The sequence below is a fragment of the Schistocerca gregaria genome, chromosome 3 (assembly GCF_023897955.1).
Source record: "Schistocerca gregaria isolate iqSchGreg1 chromosome 3, iqSchGreg1.2, whole genome shotgun sequence".
Classification (NCBI taxonomy): Eukaryota; Metazoa; Arthropoda; class Insecta; order Orthoptera; family Acrididae; genus Schistocerca; species Schistocerca gregaria.
In genome coordinates this window covers 531,939,570-531,957,311 of record NC_064922.1, presented here as the reverse complement: position 1 = coordinate 531,957,311, position 17,742 = coordinate 531,939,570, and the positions used below count along the sequence as shown (strand labels likewise).

General features: G+C 43.7%; 2 protein-coding genes across 2 annotated transcripts in view; one reads left to right on the top strand and one right to left on the bottom strand.

The window, feature by feature from the left end:
• Positions 1-17,742, top strand: part of LOC126353920 (GTP-binding protein Di-Ras1) — a 1,474,116-nt gene that overhangs the window by 547,085 nt on the left and 909,289 nt on the right. The gene's annotated exons all lie outside the window — the stretch shown is intronic.
• LOC126353919 (pancreatic triacylglycerol lipase-like) overlaps positions 1-17,742 on the bottom strand; it is a 400,593-nt gene that overhangs the window by 89,150 nt on the left and 293,701 nt on the right. Inside the window, exon 3 of the mRNA XM_050003160.1 lies at positions 4,748-4,881. Within this exon, the coding sequence (XP_049859117.1) occupies positions 4,748-4,881 (134 nt within the window). The remainder of the gene's footprint in view (positions 1-4,747; positions 4,882-17,742) is intronic.

Here is a 17,742-nt window from a genome sequence, read left to right as displayed (position 1 = left end):
TTTTTAGCGTAACAAACTAACTTAAAGATGACAGAAGAGGGCACATAAAAGACGTTCTTTTAACATTAAAATATATAACATGAAGGAAGACGATGACAAGGGTACGCTAAAGATTATGGTTTTAAGCAATATGCAAAGTGGAAAATCTGATAGTTACTTTTGATTGGATATTTTATCTGATAACAGTTTAAGATCAACATTATAACAGTCTTTATAGAAACACGGTACGTAAGAATGAGAAATGAATCAATGATGTAGGCTAGATATCATACAAAAAAAATTCGAGCATACACTACGAAACAGAAAAATCGCAAGCTCATTGACTCTATCTGTGTCAAGCTAAAAAGAATGACCTATAACAGATATTATTTCCACATTGTTTCAAATATGAATAATGCATGGTGCGATGACTGACAAAACTCATTTAAATCTTGATAACCTGCCGTTGTAGCAGCAGTAACCAAACTAATAATTCGCCAGACACTTGTTGTCTCATATAGGCGTTGCCGACGGCAGTGCCCTCTTCAGCCTGTTTACATACACTACGCGTTAAAAAGTATCCGAAGACCGCATTATTCTTATTAGGTGCATTGTGCTGTCACCTACTGTCAGGCACTCCATATCAGCGACCTCAGTAGTCATTAGACATCGTGAGAGAGCAGAATGGGGCCATTGGCGGATTTCACGGACATCGAACGTGGTCTGGTGATTGGGTGTGGTCCGCAGCTCGCTTCCCACGGCCGGGTTCCCGGGTTCGATTCCCGGCGGGATCAGGGATTTTCTGTGCCTCGTGATGACTGGGTGTTGTGTGATGTCCTTAGGTTAGTTAGGTTTAAGCAGTTCTAAGTTCTAGGGAACTGATGACCATAGATGTTAAGTCCCTTAGTGCTCAGAGCCATTTTTTGATTGGGTGTGTATACTGACATATTAAAAACACTATAAAGAAAATATAGACTGATTTTATTATTAAGTTTTCCATTTGTTTTCATTTTCTCGGTTTGTCAAGGATAGCTAAAAAAGAACTATGAAATAATTTTGCTAGTTGTGATACTTTAGACTTTTACGGGAGTTCTTCGCAAAGAAACGACTGTCCAAGGATCTTGGCATATAAGTAATTACTAGGCACACACTGTCGAATGAATAATATTGTCTGCGAGCATGCCAAGTAAAGTTGTTGCCTCAGAAGTCATGCGACGGGTTCAGGAGACCGGTGGTGTAGAAATAAGTGATTTGCTGCAGCATCTCAACCAGAGCGAGAATACAGATTTGAAACATTAAGTTAGATACCCCCCCCCCCTCCCCCCCCCCCCCCCCCCCCCATGAACCATGGACCTCGCCGTTGGTGGGGAGGCTTGCGTGCCTCAGCGATACAGATAACCGTACATTAGGTGCAACCACAACAGAGGGGTATCTATTGAGAGGCCAGACAAACGTGTGGTTCCTGAAGAGGGGCAGCAGCCTTTTCAGTAGTTGCAGGGGCAACAGTCTGTATGATTGACTGATCTGGCCTTGTAACATTAACCAAAACGGCCTTGCTGTGCTGGTACTGCGAACGGCTGAAAGCAAGGGGAAACTACGGCCGTAATTTTTCCCGAGGGCATGCAGCTTTACTGTATGATTAAATGATGATGGCTTCCTCTTGGGTAAAATATTCCGGAGGTAAAATAGTCCCCCATTCGGATCTCCGGGCGGGGACTACTCAAGAGGATGTTGTTATCAGTATAAAGGAAACTGGCGTTCTACGGATCGAAGCGTGGAATGTCAGATCCCTTAATCGGGCAGGTAGGTTAGAAAATTTAAAAAGGGAAATGGATAGGTTAAAGTTAGATATAGTAGGAATTAGTGAAGTTCGGTGGCAGGAGGAACAAGATTTCTGGTCAGGTGACTACAGGGTTATAAACACAAAATCAAATAGGGGTAATGAAGGAGTAGGTTTAATAATGAATAGGAAAATAGGAATGCGGGTAAGCTACTACAAACAGCATAGTGAACGCATTATTGTGGCCAAGATAGATACGAAGCCCACACCTACTACACTAGTACAAGTTTATATGCCAACTAGCTCTGCAGATGACGAGGAAATAGAAGAAATGTATGATGAAATAAAAGAAATTATTCAGATAGTGAAGGGAGATGAAAATTTAATAGTCATGGGTGACTGGAATTCAGTAGTAGGAAAAGGGAGAGAAGGAAATGTAATAGGTGATTATGGACTGGGGCAAAGAAATGAAAGAGGAAGCCGCCTGGCAGAATTTTGCACAGAGCACAACTTAATCATAGGTAACACTTGGTTCAAGAATCATAAAAGAAGGGTGTATACATGGAAGAAGCCTGGAGATACTACAAGGTATCAGACTGATTATATAATGGTAAGACAGAGATTTAGGAACCAGGTTTTAAATTGTAAGACATTTCCAGGGGCAGATGTGGACTCTGACCACAATCTATTGGTTATGACCTGTAGATTGAAAATGAAGAAACTGCAAAAAGGTGGGAATTTAAGGAGATGGGACCTGGATAAACTAAAAGATCCAGAGGTTGTACAGAGTTTGATGGAGAGCATAAGGGAGCAATTGACAGGAATGGGGAAAAATAATACAGTATAAGAAGAATGGGTAGCTTTGAGGGATGAAGTAGTGAAGGCAGCAGAGGATCAAGTAGATACAAAGACGAGGGCTACTAGAAATCCTTGGGTAACGGAAGAAATATTGAATTTAATTAATGAAAGAAGAAAATATAAAAATGCATTAAATGAAGCAGGCAAAAAGGAATACAACACGTCTCAAAAATGAGATCGACAGGAAGTGCAAGATGGCTAAGCAGGGATGGCTAGAGGACAAATGTAAGGACGTAGAGGCTTATCTCACTAGGGGTAAGATAGATACTGCCTACAGCAAAATTAAAGAGACCTTTGGAGAAAAGAGAACCACTTGTATGAACATCAAGAGCTCAGATGGAAACCCAGTTCTAAGCAAAGAAGGGAAAGCAGAAAGGTGGAAGGAGTATATAGAGGGTCTATACAAGGGCGATGTACTTGAGGACAATATTATGGAAATGGAAGAGGACGTAGATGAAGACGACATGGGAGATATGATACTACGTGAAGAGTTTGACAGAGCACTGAAAGACCTGTGTCGAAACAAGGCCCCCGGAGTAGACAACATTCCATTGGAACTTGGGAGAGCCAGTCCTCACAAAACTCTACCATCTGGTGAGCAAGATGTATGAGACAGGCGAAATACCCTCAGACTTCAAGAATAATATAATAATTCCAATCCCAAAGAAAGCAGGTGTTGACAGATGTGAAAATTACCGAACTATCAGTTTAATAAGTCACAGCTGCAAAATACTAACGCGAATTCTTTACAGACGAATGGAAAAACTAGTGGAAGCCGACCTCAGTTTGGATTTCGTAGAAATGTTGGAACACGTGAGGCAATACTGACCCTACGACTTATCTTAGAAGCTAGATTAAGGAAGGACAAACCTACGTTTCTAGCATTTGTACACTTAGAGAAAGCTTTTGACAATGTTGACTGGAATACTCTCTTTCAAATTCTGAAGGTGGCAGGGGTAAAATATAGGGAGCGACAGGCTATTCGCAATTTGTACAGAAACCAGATGGCAGTTATAAGAGTCGAGGGACATGAAAGAGAAGCAGTGGTTGGGAAGGGAGTGAGACAGGGTTGTAGTCTCTCCCCGATGTTATTCAATCTGTATATTGAGCAAGCAGTAAAGGAAACAAAAGAAAAGTTTGGAGTAGGTATTAAAATCTATGGAGAAGAAATAAAAATTTTGAGGTTCGCTGATGACATTGTAATTCTGTCAGAGACAGCAAAGGACTTGGAAGAGCAGTTGAACGGAATGGATAGTGTCTTGAAAGGAGGATATAAGATGAACATCAACAAGAGCAAAACGAGGATAATGGAATGTAGTCGAATTAAGTCGAGTGATGTTGAGGGAATTACATTTGGAAATGAGACACTTAAAGTAGTAAAAGGGTTTTGCTATTTGGGGAGCAAAATAACTGATGATGGTCGAAGTAGAGAGGATATAAAATGTAGACTGGCAATGGCAAGGAAAGCGTTTCTGAAGAAGAGAAATTTGTTAACATCGAGTCTAGATTTAAGGGTCAGGAAGTCATTTCTGAAAGTATTTGTATGGAGTGTAGCCATCTATGGAAGTGAAACATGGACGATAAATAGTTTGGACAAGAAGAGAATAGAAGCTTTCGAAATGTGGTGCTACAGAAGAATGCTGAAGATTAGATGGGTAGGTCACATAACTAATGAGGAGGTAATGAATAGGATTGGGGAGAAGAGAAGTTTGTGGCACAACTTGACCAGAAGAAGGGATCGGTTGGTAGGACATGTTCTGAGGCATCAAGGGATCACCAATTTAGTATTGGAGGGCAGCGTAGAGGGTAAAAATCGTAGAGGGAGACCAAGAGATGACTACACTAAGCAGATTCAGAAGGATGTAGATTGCAGTGGGTTCTGGGAGATGAAGAAGCTTGCACAGGGTAGAGTAGCATGGAGAGCTGCATCAAACCAGTCTCAGGACTGAAGACCACAACAATAACAACAAGTTAGATACGAAAGAAGGTATCTAACTGAAAGAGAAAATAAAACAATTCAAAGTTGTTGAGAGAAATGTTTCACACTCTTGCGGCACTTGAGAGGAAGCTGTGCTGTCGCGTCATTTGCGAGGCGAGCAGTTTGCGACGGCCAGCGTTTCGCCCCCTTACCGTCTCGCATCATCATGACGGTCTCGGTGGTGCCGGAGCCCAGGTAGCCGTGCGCCATGAGCACTGTGCGCCGCCGAGGGTCGTAGTCCGTCTGCTCCACCGCCTCCAGCCGCAGGTAGCTGCGCGGGTGTGCCCTGGAAAGAAAACAACGCGGTTCACGTGAAATGTCAAGGAAGTCAACGGAGAAAGTTTGACGTCATTACATTTTGACAAGACGAGTTTGTAACAATCTTCTAGTCCTCAAGAAGTTTTCTATGTGTGGGTGCTGTAAGATTTATGCCCGAAATTTATCAGCACACCATACGATGGCGTGATTGTTTAGTCGTGAACCAGAGTCTGTGTGTGACAAACCAACATATGTTATTATTCTGCACCAAACTGACATTTTTAAATCAAACATTTAATATAGTCAGTTTACAAGTAGTTTACTTCCAGTATGTGTCCTGTTATAATTTTGAACTCGTATCCTCGCAAATATAGTCATTTTAGTAGACAGAGTGGAAACTTTCAGGCATTTGTTTAGCAACCTGTATTCACAGTTAAGTGCGGGACGCAGAAATAGGAAACAGAGCCAACATGCAGAATGATGCGTCCTGGGGTCTCGCTCTAAAGGTCACAGGCAGAGGATTATAACAGGAGAGGAAAATACTGTGTATTTTTTTATGTAAGTCATTATCCTGCTTAGGTTGTTATTTTGTTCTGGAATGAACAGTTTATTTTATAATTTAGCAATTACCTAATGTCACCGCTCTTGGGCATTATCGAGCTGGGGTGACAAAACGTTTCCAGACTACCACTGTAATACAGGTTGGATATAATTAAACTTCCTCGGCTCGAGCCAGTGTAGATGGAAAACTTACAGTATGGGTAACCAAATTGATTGAAATGACGTTCAGACTGTGCATGCAGGATTTGCGTCGTAAGTAGTGATACTGTCATTACTTGCCATTGGGCGCTGACACTGCCACAGCGATGCAGGGTTCAAACACAAGCACCAGTATGCAAAACAGTTGCAGACAGTCAACATACGCCTGGACAAGATGAAAAGAAGTTTTCTAGTAAAGCTGTTTTATCAAAACAACAACAATAATACTGCTGCTCTTCTCGAGTATCGAGGCGTTAAGGTGCTGATCACCACGCAGTTGAGCGCCCCACAAGCCAAACATCATCATCATCACCAAGGCGTTAAAGAAATGCAGACAATGTATGAGCATCGGGTTTGAGGAACAGGATTCAGAAATTCCAATTAACTGGCGATTTCGGAATTCCTCCTTGGATACGCCGGCAACCAATTGCGGCACAAACTGTTGACGAATTTACCGTCACCACGGCTGAGAATGCAGGACGCAAAGTGCGATCATCAAGCATTACCCGAGCTGTGACACTGCAGCTGAAGATTCTATGTAAATGGAAGGGGGATCACTGCTGTCAGCTGCGGCGTGACCTTAAGAGGAAATCAGCGGCGTCGAGCGAAAATGTGTGCCGGACCGGGATTCCAACCCGGGATCTCCTGCTTACCAGACAAGTGCGGTAGCCACTGCACCGCCCGGGACAGAGTTATCACCACTGCACAGACTACCTAGGTACGCCTCACGGCCGATCCACATTCCCACCGAGCGCCACCTAACCGCAGTCCCTGTCCATTATACTCCCGTTCGCTACTCAGAGATTCCCACAGGGGATCGTACGTCTTTCGTGCATTCGCATTGAAGGTAGTCGATCCATTGTGTCCATTATAATTATCCGGACTGTTATGCCCCACTGGCTAGGGGGGTCAGTAACTCGATGGAAGGTCCAACACACCCACTGGCTCAGTAGCGAGCCAGTGGGTGTGTTGGACCTTCCATCGAGCTACGGACCCCCTTGAAGATGTCTCTCGCAGTCGGAGACGAAACGTTAGGAATCGACACAGAATTCATCAACCGACCACGGCATAACAGCCCGGATAATTATAATGGACAGGATATTTCCGGCAGTGAAAGTCTACATTTTAATATCTGTGGATCCATTGCCCAGCCAGACTTATCAGTTACGAGAATGCGTGGTGTCTTTTCCATCGAAGGAACATTCGTATAGGCCTAGCTAAAACATTGCATGGACCACGTTCTGAAATTGTTACGAACAATTGTGAAATGTAACTCAGTGCGGCTTCAAGCTGACCTGGATACAAATGGTCGTCACATTGAGCAACGCTTATAGTAAGGAACGTAAAAGTTTTAGTCAATTAACGGATGTGACCCTGTCATGGGTATATTAAAATATATTACTTTTAACAATTTACTCCTTATTTTTGTTCCGCGTGTCCTAACAAATGTTTTAACAAAATTTCGTTGTTCTACGTTCACTCGTTTTTCATGGGGGCTTCTGAAGCAACAAAAATTTAGTTAAGCCACCCTGTACACCAACAGGGATTTGAACTGGAGCATTAGAATCGTCGGAGAACAATCCTCAATATTGTTGTCATTATCGGTATGTCGTACGGAGAAGTACAGGCAATCCTCCACATGCGCCGTGTTGCTGCCAAGTTCGTCCCAGGCTGCTCATTCAAACCAGGACCAGAATGAACACCATGGGAAAATCTACCAGGCCGATGGTCAGTAAGCTGTCGATGACTCCTCCTCGCTGTGGAGGATCACTAAGGACAGTTAAACATCGAAATTTTATGTAAATCGGAGGAGGCGGGGAGGGAGGGGGGTATGACGGAAAGGAAAGGGACTGTTGATATTAGCTGCATTGGAACTGGACACGGAATCAGTGGCGAAGGGTGAAAATTTGTACTGGACTGGGATTTGAAGTCGGAATATCCTGGTTACGAGGTAGTTGTGTTAACCACTGCGCCACTCGGATAGTGTTTATTACAATTGCGCGGATCATCTCGGCGCCACGCAGCGCGACTGTCCACAGTACCCGACCATGTCCTCCATGCTCGCTACTTTGAGATTCCCGCTGGAGGCCGAAATTAAATGTGCACCCGCACTGAAGGTGGTCGATTCATTGCCCATCGACGAAAAAGGACAGAGACCACGCATTCATATAATTTGTTCGCCTCGATGGGTAATGAACGCACCACCTTCAGTGCAGATGCACAGTTATATTCGATGTCTCGAAGTACCGACTGTCTCTACACTTCGGATAGATGGAGATAGGTAGGAATGTGGGTCGGCTGGGAGTAGCGCCGAGATAATCCGCGCAATTGCGATAAACACTGTGTGCGTATGGCGGTGCCTTGTAAGTAGGAGATCCTGGGTTCGAATCCTGTTCCGGCACACATTTTCACTCGTCGTACCTGACGCTGCGTAAAGTCCCTATGCAACGGACATCAATAGTTCCTTCCCTTCCGTTTCTTTTCCGTTATTCCACCTCCGCCTCCAAATTACATTAAAATGTATTGCAGTTGCGGATTTCACGTGGTGTCTGACACCACGCATTCACGTAAACATCAAAGGTCACATATTTGCCACCACTGCGGAGATCCAGTCTTGAGCCCTTCCAAAAGATGATGTCAAGGTGTACCAGAGAGTGCAGTGGAGCGGTGAATGTACGACCGTCAACGTACATTTCGTGTAAGGACCATGAAGATAAAATAAGAAAAATTATGGCTCGTACGGAGAAAACAGAGTCGTTTTTCACTCACTTTGTTTGCGAGTGGAACAGGAAAAGAAATGACTAGTAACAGTATAAGGTATCCTCCGCCATGCGCCATACGGTGGCTTGCAAAGTATGTAGGTAAATGTAGATGCTGGTGTAGATAGTTAACTTGTTGATTTTGCCTTGAACAAAAGTAAAAGATTTAAAAACAATATCGAGGTGAATGAAGAGTGAAATGTGAACAATGCAAGTAAAAATACGTAGATTTCAAAAGACATGCATAGTGCGCGGTTGCGTCCCCTGTCGAGCACACTGTTTTAATGAGACAAGGAATTTTATGACTCTTGCTGGCCAGTGTAGAATAACAGATAGGGAACTCAGTCACAAATTCTCTCAATAATGCCGAAAATTCTGTAGCATCTCATTGAATACATATGAACCTATAACCAACAGTTTCAACTCCCATTTTATTGGTTATTCGAAAAAATTATTTACTGTATTATTTTCTTCTCATTTCCTATCCTGACCCATGTGGCGTCATAAAATTTCATTTTACGTAGTATACCTAAGCAGATTCCTGTTGGACTCCATATTAATACCATCATCAAATTGGATATAGTTTCAATTAAGTTTTTGCAGTAGTAGAAAAACTTAAGCAATGCTTATCTTAAACTCGTTGCATAAACTGAAAACATGTCTTCACCAACTGGTTAGGTTAGCGTTCCGATTACACGTATCTGTAAGACAAAGCCAACGATGGAAACGAACCAAGTACGTGTTGCTGCAGTGTGGAGCATCATCTACATTCGAGAGATTGTATAAATTTGACATAAACTTCTGAAAGTCCAGTAAGTGCACTAGAAACATCATGGAGGCTACGAATAGAGGAGTTTTCTTTGAAAAGTGAGGTAAATAAACACGGAGTGCGACTTTTAAATAGCTTATTTTTTCATATGCTTCATTTGAGGGTTGATGGTTACTGGAAAGATAAACAAACGCGTAAAACATTTTGTAATTGCATCTGGCTCTAACAAATGTTCAGCGAGTAACGTTTCGTTGTATGTGCACTTTCAGATAAAACTATTTACTTTAATCCTGAGTAATGGTACAGAGTTCTTAGCACTATTAAGCGCCTCCGTCTAAGCTTCTTATTTCTCTCATGTTCACACGACCGTTAGAACGAAAACAGTTCCATTAACGGTGGCGAATAAAAGGTTCGCAGTATAAAGGTGGAACCACTTCCAGCAAAATATATTTTAAGAAGTGACTAGAAGATTTACTTTATTGATAATAAAAGAAGAAACTGTGATCAGCGTAGCTGCTGCATTAATAACGAATTGTCCGCATTCAATGCGACCCACATTAACTCTTCAGAGGTACCCTGGTAGCTGCGTACTTTCGCCGTTTTCGCACGATTTAAGAGACCGGAAGACCACCTTAATCCGAGCTCAACTTCGCTTTCTTCGGGTAACATTACACCTATTAAGGGCGCAGACGGGTAAAGTGTGTGTGGTGCGTGGTGCTCCCGGCAGCTCCTCTTTTGGGGTGACTTTATTACCGCTTTCGCACCCTCATTAAGAGCGCAAAATTAAGGAAATGCGCTGCAGCGTTGCATTAACACCGTAACAAACAATAAAAACGGCCATTTCGTGTAACGACGTCCACTACAGGTCCTTGACGCTCGGGAAAAACGGTTCGTTATCTATGATAATGAAGTCGTTACTCCCAGCTGGAGCACGAAATGCGTGCTTTAATACAAACGGCACGTTTGAGTTTTTGCTCTTGTAGGTCTTCCACGTGCCGCCCTTCCTCCACCATTTGTAGCACACTTTCTTTGTCAGATATAAACATCACAAATCACTAAAGCGGTAATAACTTTACTCTCTGTTGTTTTTGCCCAGCTTACCGGACAGAAAGAGAGGGCGTTTCAGAAATCATAGATAGGACGATCGGACCATTACTTTTTTTTTTAATTTGCCAGCGTAACGATGCCAGTGTACGAACTAACCGTTCGCTACATAAATGTCATCTGTAAGTGGATCGACTATGACATCACAGATCCAAAGCGCGCCTTATTTAATTGAACTTACGTGTAAATTTTTCGAAGATCGATACGTCCAACTGTTCCAGTGTTCTCTCGCTTTTCCTCCCCCGCAATCCACCTTACGGCACATGGCGGAGGTTACCTCGTACCACTACTAGTCACTTCATTTCTTGTTCCACTCCCAAACAGAACGAGGGAGAGACGACTGTCTATATGCCTTCGTATGAACCCTAATCTCTCGTATCTTACCTTCGTGCGCCTCGGGCGCTATAAATGTTGGAGGCAAAAGAATCGTTCTGCAGTCAGCTTCAAATGCACGTTCTCTAAATTTTCTCAAGTGTGTTTCCCGAAAAGAACGTCGCCTTCCCTCCAGGGATTCCCATTTGAGTTCCCGAAGCATCTTCGTAACATCTGCATGTTGTTCGAACCTACCCAGTAACAAATCTAGCAGCCCGCCTCTATATTGCTTTGATGCCTTCCTTTAAACCGACGTGGTATGGATCCCAAACACTCGAGCAGTACTCAAGAACAGGTCGCACCAGCGTCCTCTATGCGGTCTCCTTTCCAGGTGAACCACCCGTTCCTAGAATTCTCCCAGTAAACCGAAGTCTACCATTCACCTTTCCTCCCATATTCTTTACATGCTCGTTCTTTTTCATACCGCTTTGCAACGTTACGTCTAGATATTTAAACGGCGTGACTGTGTCAAACAGGACAATAATAATGCTGTATCCAAACATTACCGATTTTGTTTTTCCCACTCATCCGGATTTGCTTACATTTTTCTACATTTAGAGCTAGAAAGGGAGGAAAGTTATATCTTTCCGGCAGTTTGGCCAGTAGCGAGGAAGAATCAGCACAGTAGCGGAAGTGGGCGACCTTGTTGAACGAATGATGCAGGGAGCATTTTTTTTTTCTTTGGGAAATCCACTGTATGAAATTGGACGTTCTATTCCCATGCGATCAAAGATAAATCGTAAACTTTTCGCTTCTGTTCCTCATTTGGAATCCACCTGACCCACACATAACCACAACACTTCCTGACGAGAATTATACGCAAATACACCGCCTGGGTAAACAATTGAAGCACCGAGACGGGGAGGAGGAAATCAAATGAAAGGACAGGGAATGTGATGTTACTGCAGTAATTACAAAATCGAATCAAACTTGCAAAGAACTTGACAGTATGAGACGGCTTATCAGTGTGGCTTTCAGCTCCCAATGGCCTGTATGTATGCGCTGATTCGCTTCGAGAGGTGTCGTAAAAGCGTTTTATCCTCTCTGGAGGCAAACCAGCCCACAACTGTTGTACCCGTCCTCGACATCCCGAATGTGGCAAGAGAACGGAGTTGACGCCAGAGGTGATCCCTCACAAGTTCTAAGGGGGGACAGATCTGTGGATCTTGCTGGCCAGTGAAGTACCTCAACATCAAGTAGTCAGTTCACAAGGACAAGTGCCATGTGTGGACAAACATCGTCCTGTCGAATAGCTTTGCATGAGAAATAAGATATGAATACTCTGAATGGCCGTGACGCACCGTTGCGCCGCCTGAGTTCCATGAATGGCGACCAGCCGTCATCTGAAGCCACACTACTCGGCTCACCGCACCGTAATGCCAGGCTATTACTCCTGCCGTGTCTCTCCAACAAAACATTAGAACGGTAGAACCTCTCTCGATGTCTCCCTATGCCCACCGACGCCAGTCATTCAGGACAGCGCAAAACTGCTGAATCGCTGAACACAATGCGACGACACTCATCAACAGTCCATGTTTCCCAATCACGGCACCACTCCAAATGCAGCATTTTGTGTTGTGGTATTGAAACGTCCCCTTAGAAAAATTATTGAATTACTGTGCTCATAAATCTCTTACATTATTTGATTTTCAAACAGCTGAGCAAAACTGAACGTACTCAGACATTTCGCTCTTTACCTTCTCTGATCAATACTAAACTTACACACAATATTTTTTAGCGCAACGCAATCTGACTTTCAAAAATCCCTACAAAAGAATGGCCCTTTCACAAATCACTTACCTCACAAAATCTTCGTTACTCGAACTACTGCAATACCACGAGCGCCACTACTGCCAGCTAAATAAAAAATTCAAACTATTGAAGGCACTAACTACTGATGGGCATAGTTAGCAAATGAAAGATTTTGATAGAGAACAAACATTGTATTTACCTTAATAGTGTTCAAAAGTCATATTATAATAGCACTTCATGACATCCATTCTTAGAAATGTACTGTTTCTGATGGACACACGTCCAGATCATCCGCTCTCAAAAATCCGCCATCTCACTCCCCCACATCCACCACTGCTGGCGGCTCACCTCCAACCGTGCAACGCTACGCGCTGTTCACATCCAACTGCCCAACACTACAATGGCGACTATTGCAACAATGCCGACCAGCCTGAGACTGCACACAGCACAGCCAGTGATTTTCATACAGAGCGCTACGTGGCGTTACCAATATAAGAACCTAAACAACCTACTTAAGTATTAACGGCAGCCTGCTTAATGCACGGTAGTTCCCTAGTCCGCCTGCTGCTAGTCTCCAAGCGCAGAATGTTGCAAGAAGTATATTACTTGTTGTCATAAGGGCCGGCAGTGTTAAAGGGTTGCTGTATGCTTGGTGCAAAATACGGCAACGCTCCCTGGCGATGGTCACACACGGTCGACTGGAGCCTTGACTAAGAGTGTGCTTCTCCTCACGTTCCCACGCAGTCCAACATCGGGCCAGTCACACTCTAATCGTCCCTACACAACTGCATTATACGCTATTCGACCAGTCGCCCAAGTTGAGACCTACAGTACGGCTCTTTTCAAACTACGTCATTTGCTGATAACACTATCTCACAGGATTTCGCGGCATGTCCAAGTTCTTCGCACTTGCCACTCATTACCTGAAGCTGATTACGCCCTTCTACACTTTACGTGGCCCGGTACCAACACTAATCATGAACACCATCAGTGAACTCTTTTGACTGTTCTACCTGTCACAGAGAGCTGCAAATCTAAAGTTCTTTTTTTCATTTGTGGTAAGGTATTATGGGACCAAACTGCTGAGGTCATCGGTTCCTAAGCCTACACACTACTTAATCTAACTTACACTAACTTACGCTGCGGACAACATACACACACCCATGCCCGAGGGAGGACTCGAATCTTCAACGGAGGGAACCGAAAAATCTAAACATTTACATACCCATCCATGGTATGTGTACGTGTAGGAAATTAGGTTGACGTCCGACCCGTTTTTCTGGTTACTTTCTGGATACTTCAGATTCTTTTCAGCCAGTGTATATCAAAATATTCTGACGGAAACAGAACGCAGCGAGCTCGAATAACCTACTTGTCCTGTTGCTTCCCGTTTAAGCCGACAATGCCGGAAACTTCACCAGCAGAGGCACAAAACCTCCATCTTCAGGAAAAATAGAGGTGCTGCAATTGCAGCTCTTCTACATCAAGATGAGAGACAAGGGAACTAACAAGTGCCTTTCCTCAAAACGGGCCTGTGCCTTTCTTGATTGACCTAAATCCGTGCTTAAATAAGTGCGGAGTAAATTCTGTGTTAGTAAATAGACGCTAAATTCAAACTTACTGATACATTGAAACTGTGTGTCGGATCTTGATTCGAATCGGAGACTTACCTTCCCGACTTACCTTCCCGACTTAACTTTCCATACACGACTCATGACCCCACCCCTCTCGCCCGCACGGCATTTTCCTTACCAGCGCCACTCTCCTACTTTCCAGTTATTTTATTTTATTATTATTATTATTAATTGATCTGGAAAGAATACCCTAGGTTGAGACTCACTCTTTCCTCCGCGATATCCTTTCTTGAAGGTTTACACAAACATAATGTTGTTAGCTAGCTCTATGTTCATGTACGTATGTCACCTTGGTAACGGTAATGTTAAAGCGGTGCCGAATATAGGACGTTGTTATTGCCTCTGTTTACTGTAACAGACCTGAATTTGCATTAACCCACAAAGTACGATGATATGAATTTAAGAATATAACAGTATGCACTTGAAAATGGTTAACAGCTGAAATTAGCAGGTCATGTAAATAACAGTGATTCTATAAAAGCCAAGATGGAAGACAGAACTGTTGTGCAATCAAGAGGTGACGCTGCCTGCATTCTTGCACATTCGTTTTGAGCTCCTAACAATGAAATACAAGAAGCGCCCAATAAGTAACTTCCCCATTTTACAGAAAGTTATACATAATATATCATGTTGAGACAATTTTATTGACATTGGCTCTGTTACTTTAGTACAGAATGTCATGTTTCTCCAAAGTCATTGTTTCACCAGGTCAGGTCCTGTGTTATATTCACGCTGATCTGATTTCATCATCGGCGTTGAAGTGCTTACCCCCAAGATGGCCTATGGGTTGGGGGGGACATGTGAAAATCACTTTGAGCAAGATCTGGTGAAGGATGCAGGAACATTTCCCAGCTATATCTTCCTATCTATGCCTGGATCATTGGAGCTGCATGAGGCCGAGTATTGTGATGAAGTAAGTGACCAAGACGTTTACTTTTGATAGCAGTTCGCAGATTCCTCTAGACAGTAAGACACCTCTCTGCATTCATTTTGTTGTTGCGAATCAGGTGGTGAACCAGTAAGTCGCCGTGGCAGTCCCTAAAGATGGGTGCCATAACACTCCTTGTCGAATGAGTGAACTTTACCTCTTTTGAGACACTTTCGCTAGCTTTCTCCCATGTTTTGTCTCAGGGGTCGAATGATAGCCCCAAGTATCACCCTAATTTGAATGCGCATACAGCCCTCGCTACACGCATAGGTTATCTCCCGATGCACACTGACAGCGGTTAGTTGTTTTGCTGCGAAGAGACGAATGTCGGAACACAGCTCACAAGCGGAAGCACTTTGTAGTATTTACTAAATGCTAATTGGTAGCATTGGTAGCATACTGAGAAGATACTGCGGTATGCTTCATAAACCGGTTTAAACGCTGAAACTTCCTGGCAGATTAAAACTGTGTGCCGGACCGAGACTCGAACTCGGGACCTGTACCTTTCTCGTTCAAGTGCTCTACTAACTGAGCTACTCAAGCACGACTCACGCCCCCTCGTCACAGCTTTACTTCTGCCAGTACCTCGCCTCCTACCTTCCAAACTTTACAGAAGATCTCTTGCTCTCCTGCAGAGTGAAAATCGCATTCTGGAAACATCCCCCAGGCTGTGACTAAGCCATGTCTCTGCAATGTCCTTCCTTTCAGGAGTGCTAGCTGTGCAAGCTTCGCAGGAGAGCTTCTGTAAAGTATGGAAGGTAGGAGGCAAGGTAATGGCAGAAGTAAAGCTGTGACGAGGGGGCGTGAGTCGTGCTTCGGTAGCTCAGTTGATAGAGCACTTGCCCGCGAAAGACAAAGGTCCCGAGTTCGAGTCTCGGTCCGGCACATAGTTTTAATCTGCCAGGAAGTTTCATATCAGCGCACACTCCGCTGCAGAGTGAAAACTTCATTCTGGTTTGAGCGTTGTCAACGTATACCGGTCGTATTCTTCAGCCTTCACAGGTTACGGGCGCAGCTTATTTTGCGGAGATTTAGAATAAGGAGTGTGAGGAAGCGACTGTTACCTTCCAAATATGTCTTGTACTAAGGGATGCTTCAAAAACACCAATCCTAGTTTATAAGACTATATATTCCACTTGAAAGAAGACAGAAACGGGGGTAAACTTTAACTTACGCATAAGACTATAAAGTTTAATTTTCAAAAGAACCATTCGATTTTAGCATGGTATTTTTTCCACACGTATGCTCGTGCCATCGTGGGGGTATACGATTACGTTTAAGGTAAAAATTCTCGTTCATCTTTCACAAACATTCAATATGCTCTCCATAGGACGCGCGACAAACTTGCAAACGAATGTCAAGTTCCACAGTCCTGCGTACCTGGAGTTTCTGCATTCACAGTAAAGTTGTTGCAACGAGAGGCACATAGCCGGAGTCTTCCGTAAACCTACATACAGAAAATAAAGTTACCGTGACAGCAAGCGGCCTTGGACGCCAGTGGTGTGACGCAAGAGCTGCACACCTGTTACGGCCGTTCCATCGCTGAGGCATCGAGGAGATGCAATGCAGCATTCTCTACGAAAATCAAACCGTACAGACTTGTGACTAAATTGCACAGGTTTCAAGGGAGTACGCAAAATGCCTCTTACTACGGTATCATCGCCATCACAATTCGATGCGAAAGGTAAAATTCGCCCCAAGTTTCCTCTTTCATTTGTAGTGACCAGTGTCACCCAACCTTTCTGGGACCATTACGAAAGATAGTAATCAAATATAAGTCAATCATAATCAACATAAGCATCCAACTATCTATAACGAAAAAGAATTTTGTCCAATCACATTAATGTGACCGCCGCCTAAGTTCAACTTAGAACTGCACTCACAGACGGCAACAGGTAACACAGGCGGTGGAGGACACGCAGGATAATTCACGAGAAATGTTACACAATTTGTGAGTTGATTCTACATGTGAAAATAAAGCGAAAAAGTCCTATGATAATGAGTACGATTTTCGATCGTTACGGAATTGGAGCGGGTTCAAGGCTACACACATCTGTGAATGAATCTATAGACAAGTGTGAATATTACTTACTGCAATGCTGTGTTGGTGCTATATTGGACAGGATAATGGTGGGACAGATGACTGATCCATTTTACAAAAGGATGGGGGGTTCTCGAACAGATGGCAGCGCTGTAACGTGGCACCAAGACAACAGCTGCGTGCGTACCCAGTGTGCAATCTACATCTACATTTATACTCCGCAAGCCACCCAACGTTGTGTGGCGGAGGGCACTTTACGTGCCACTGTCATTAACTCCCTTTCCTGTTCCAGTCGCGTAGAGTTCGCGGAAAGAACACTGTCTGAAAGCCTCTAATCTCTCTAATTTTTACATTGGTGATCTCCTCGCGAGGTATAAGTAGGGGGAAGCAATATATTCGATACCTCATCCAGAAACGCACCCTCTCGAAACCTGGCGAGGAAGCTACACCGCGATGCAGAGCGCCTCTCTTGCAGAGTCTACCACTTGAGTTTGTTAAACATCTCCGTAACGCTATCACGGTTACCAAGTAACCGTGTGACGAAACGCGACGCTCTTCTTTGGATCTTCTCTATCTCCTCCGTCAACCCGATCTGGTACGGATCCCACACTGATGAGCAATACTCAAATATAGGTCGAACGAGTGTTTTGTAAGCCACCTCCTTTGTTGATGGACTACATTCTCTAAGGACTCTCCCAATGAATCTCAACCTGGTACCCGTCTTACCAACAATTAATTTTATATGATCATTCAAATTCAAACAGTTCCGCA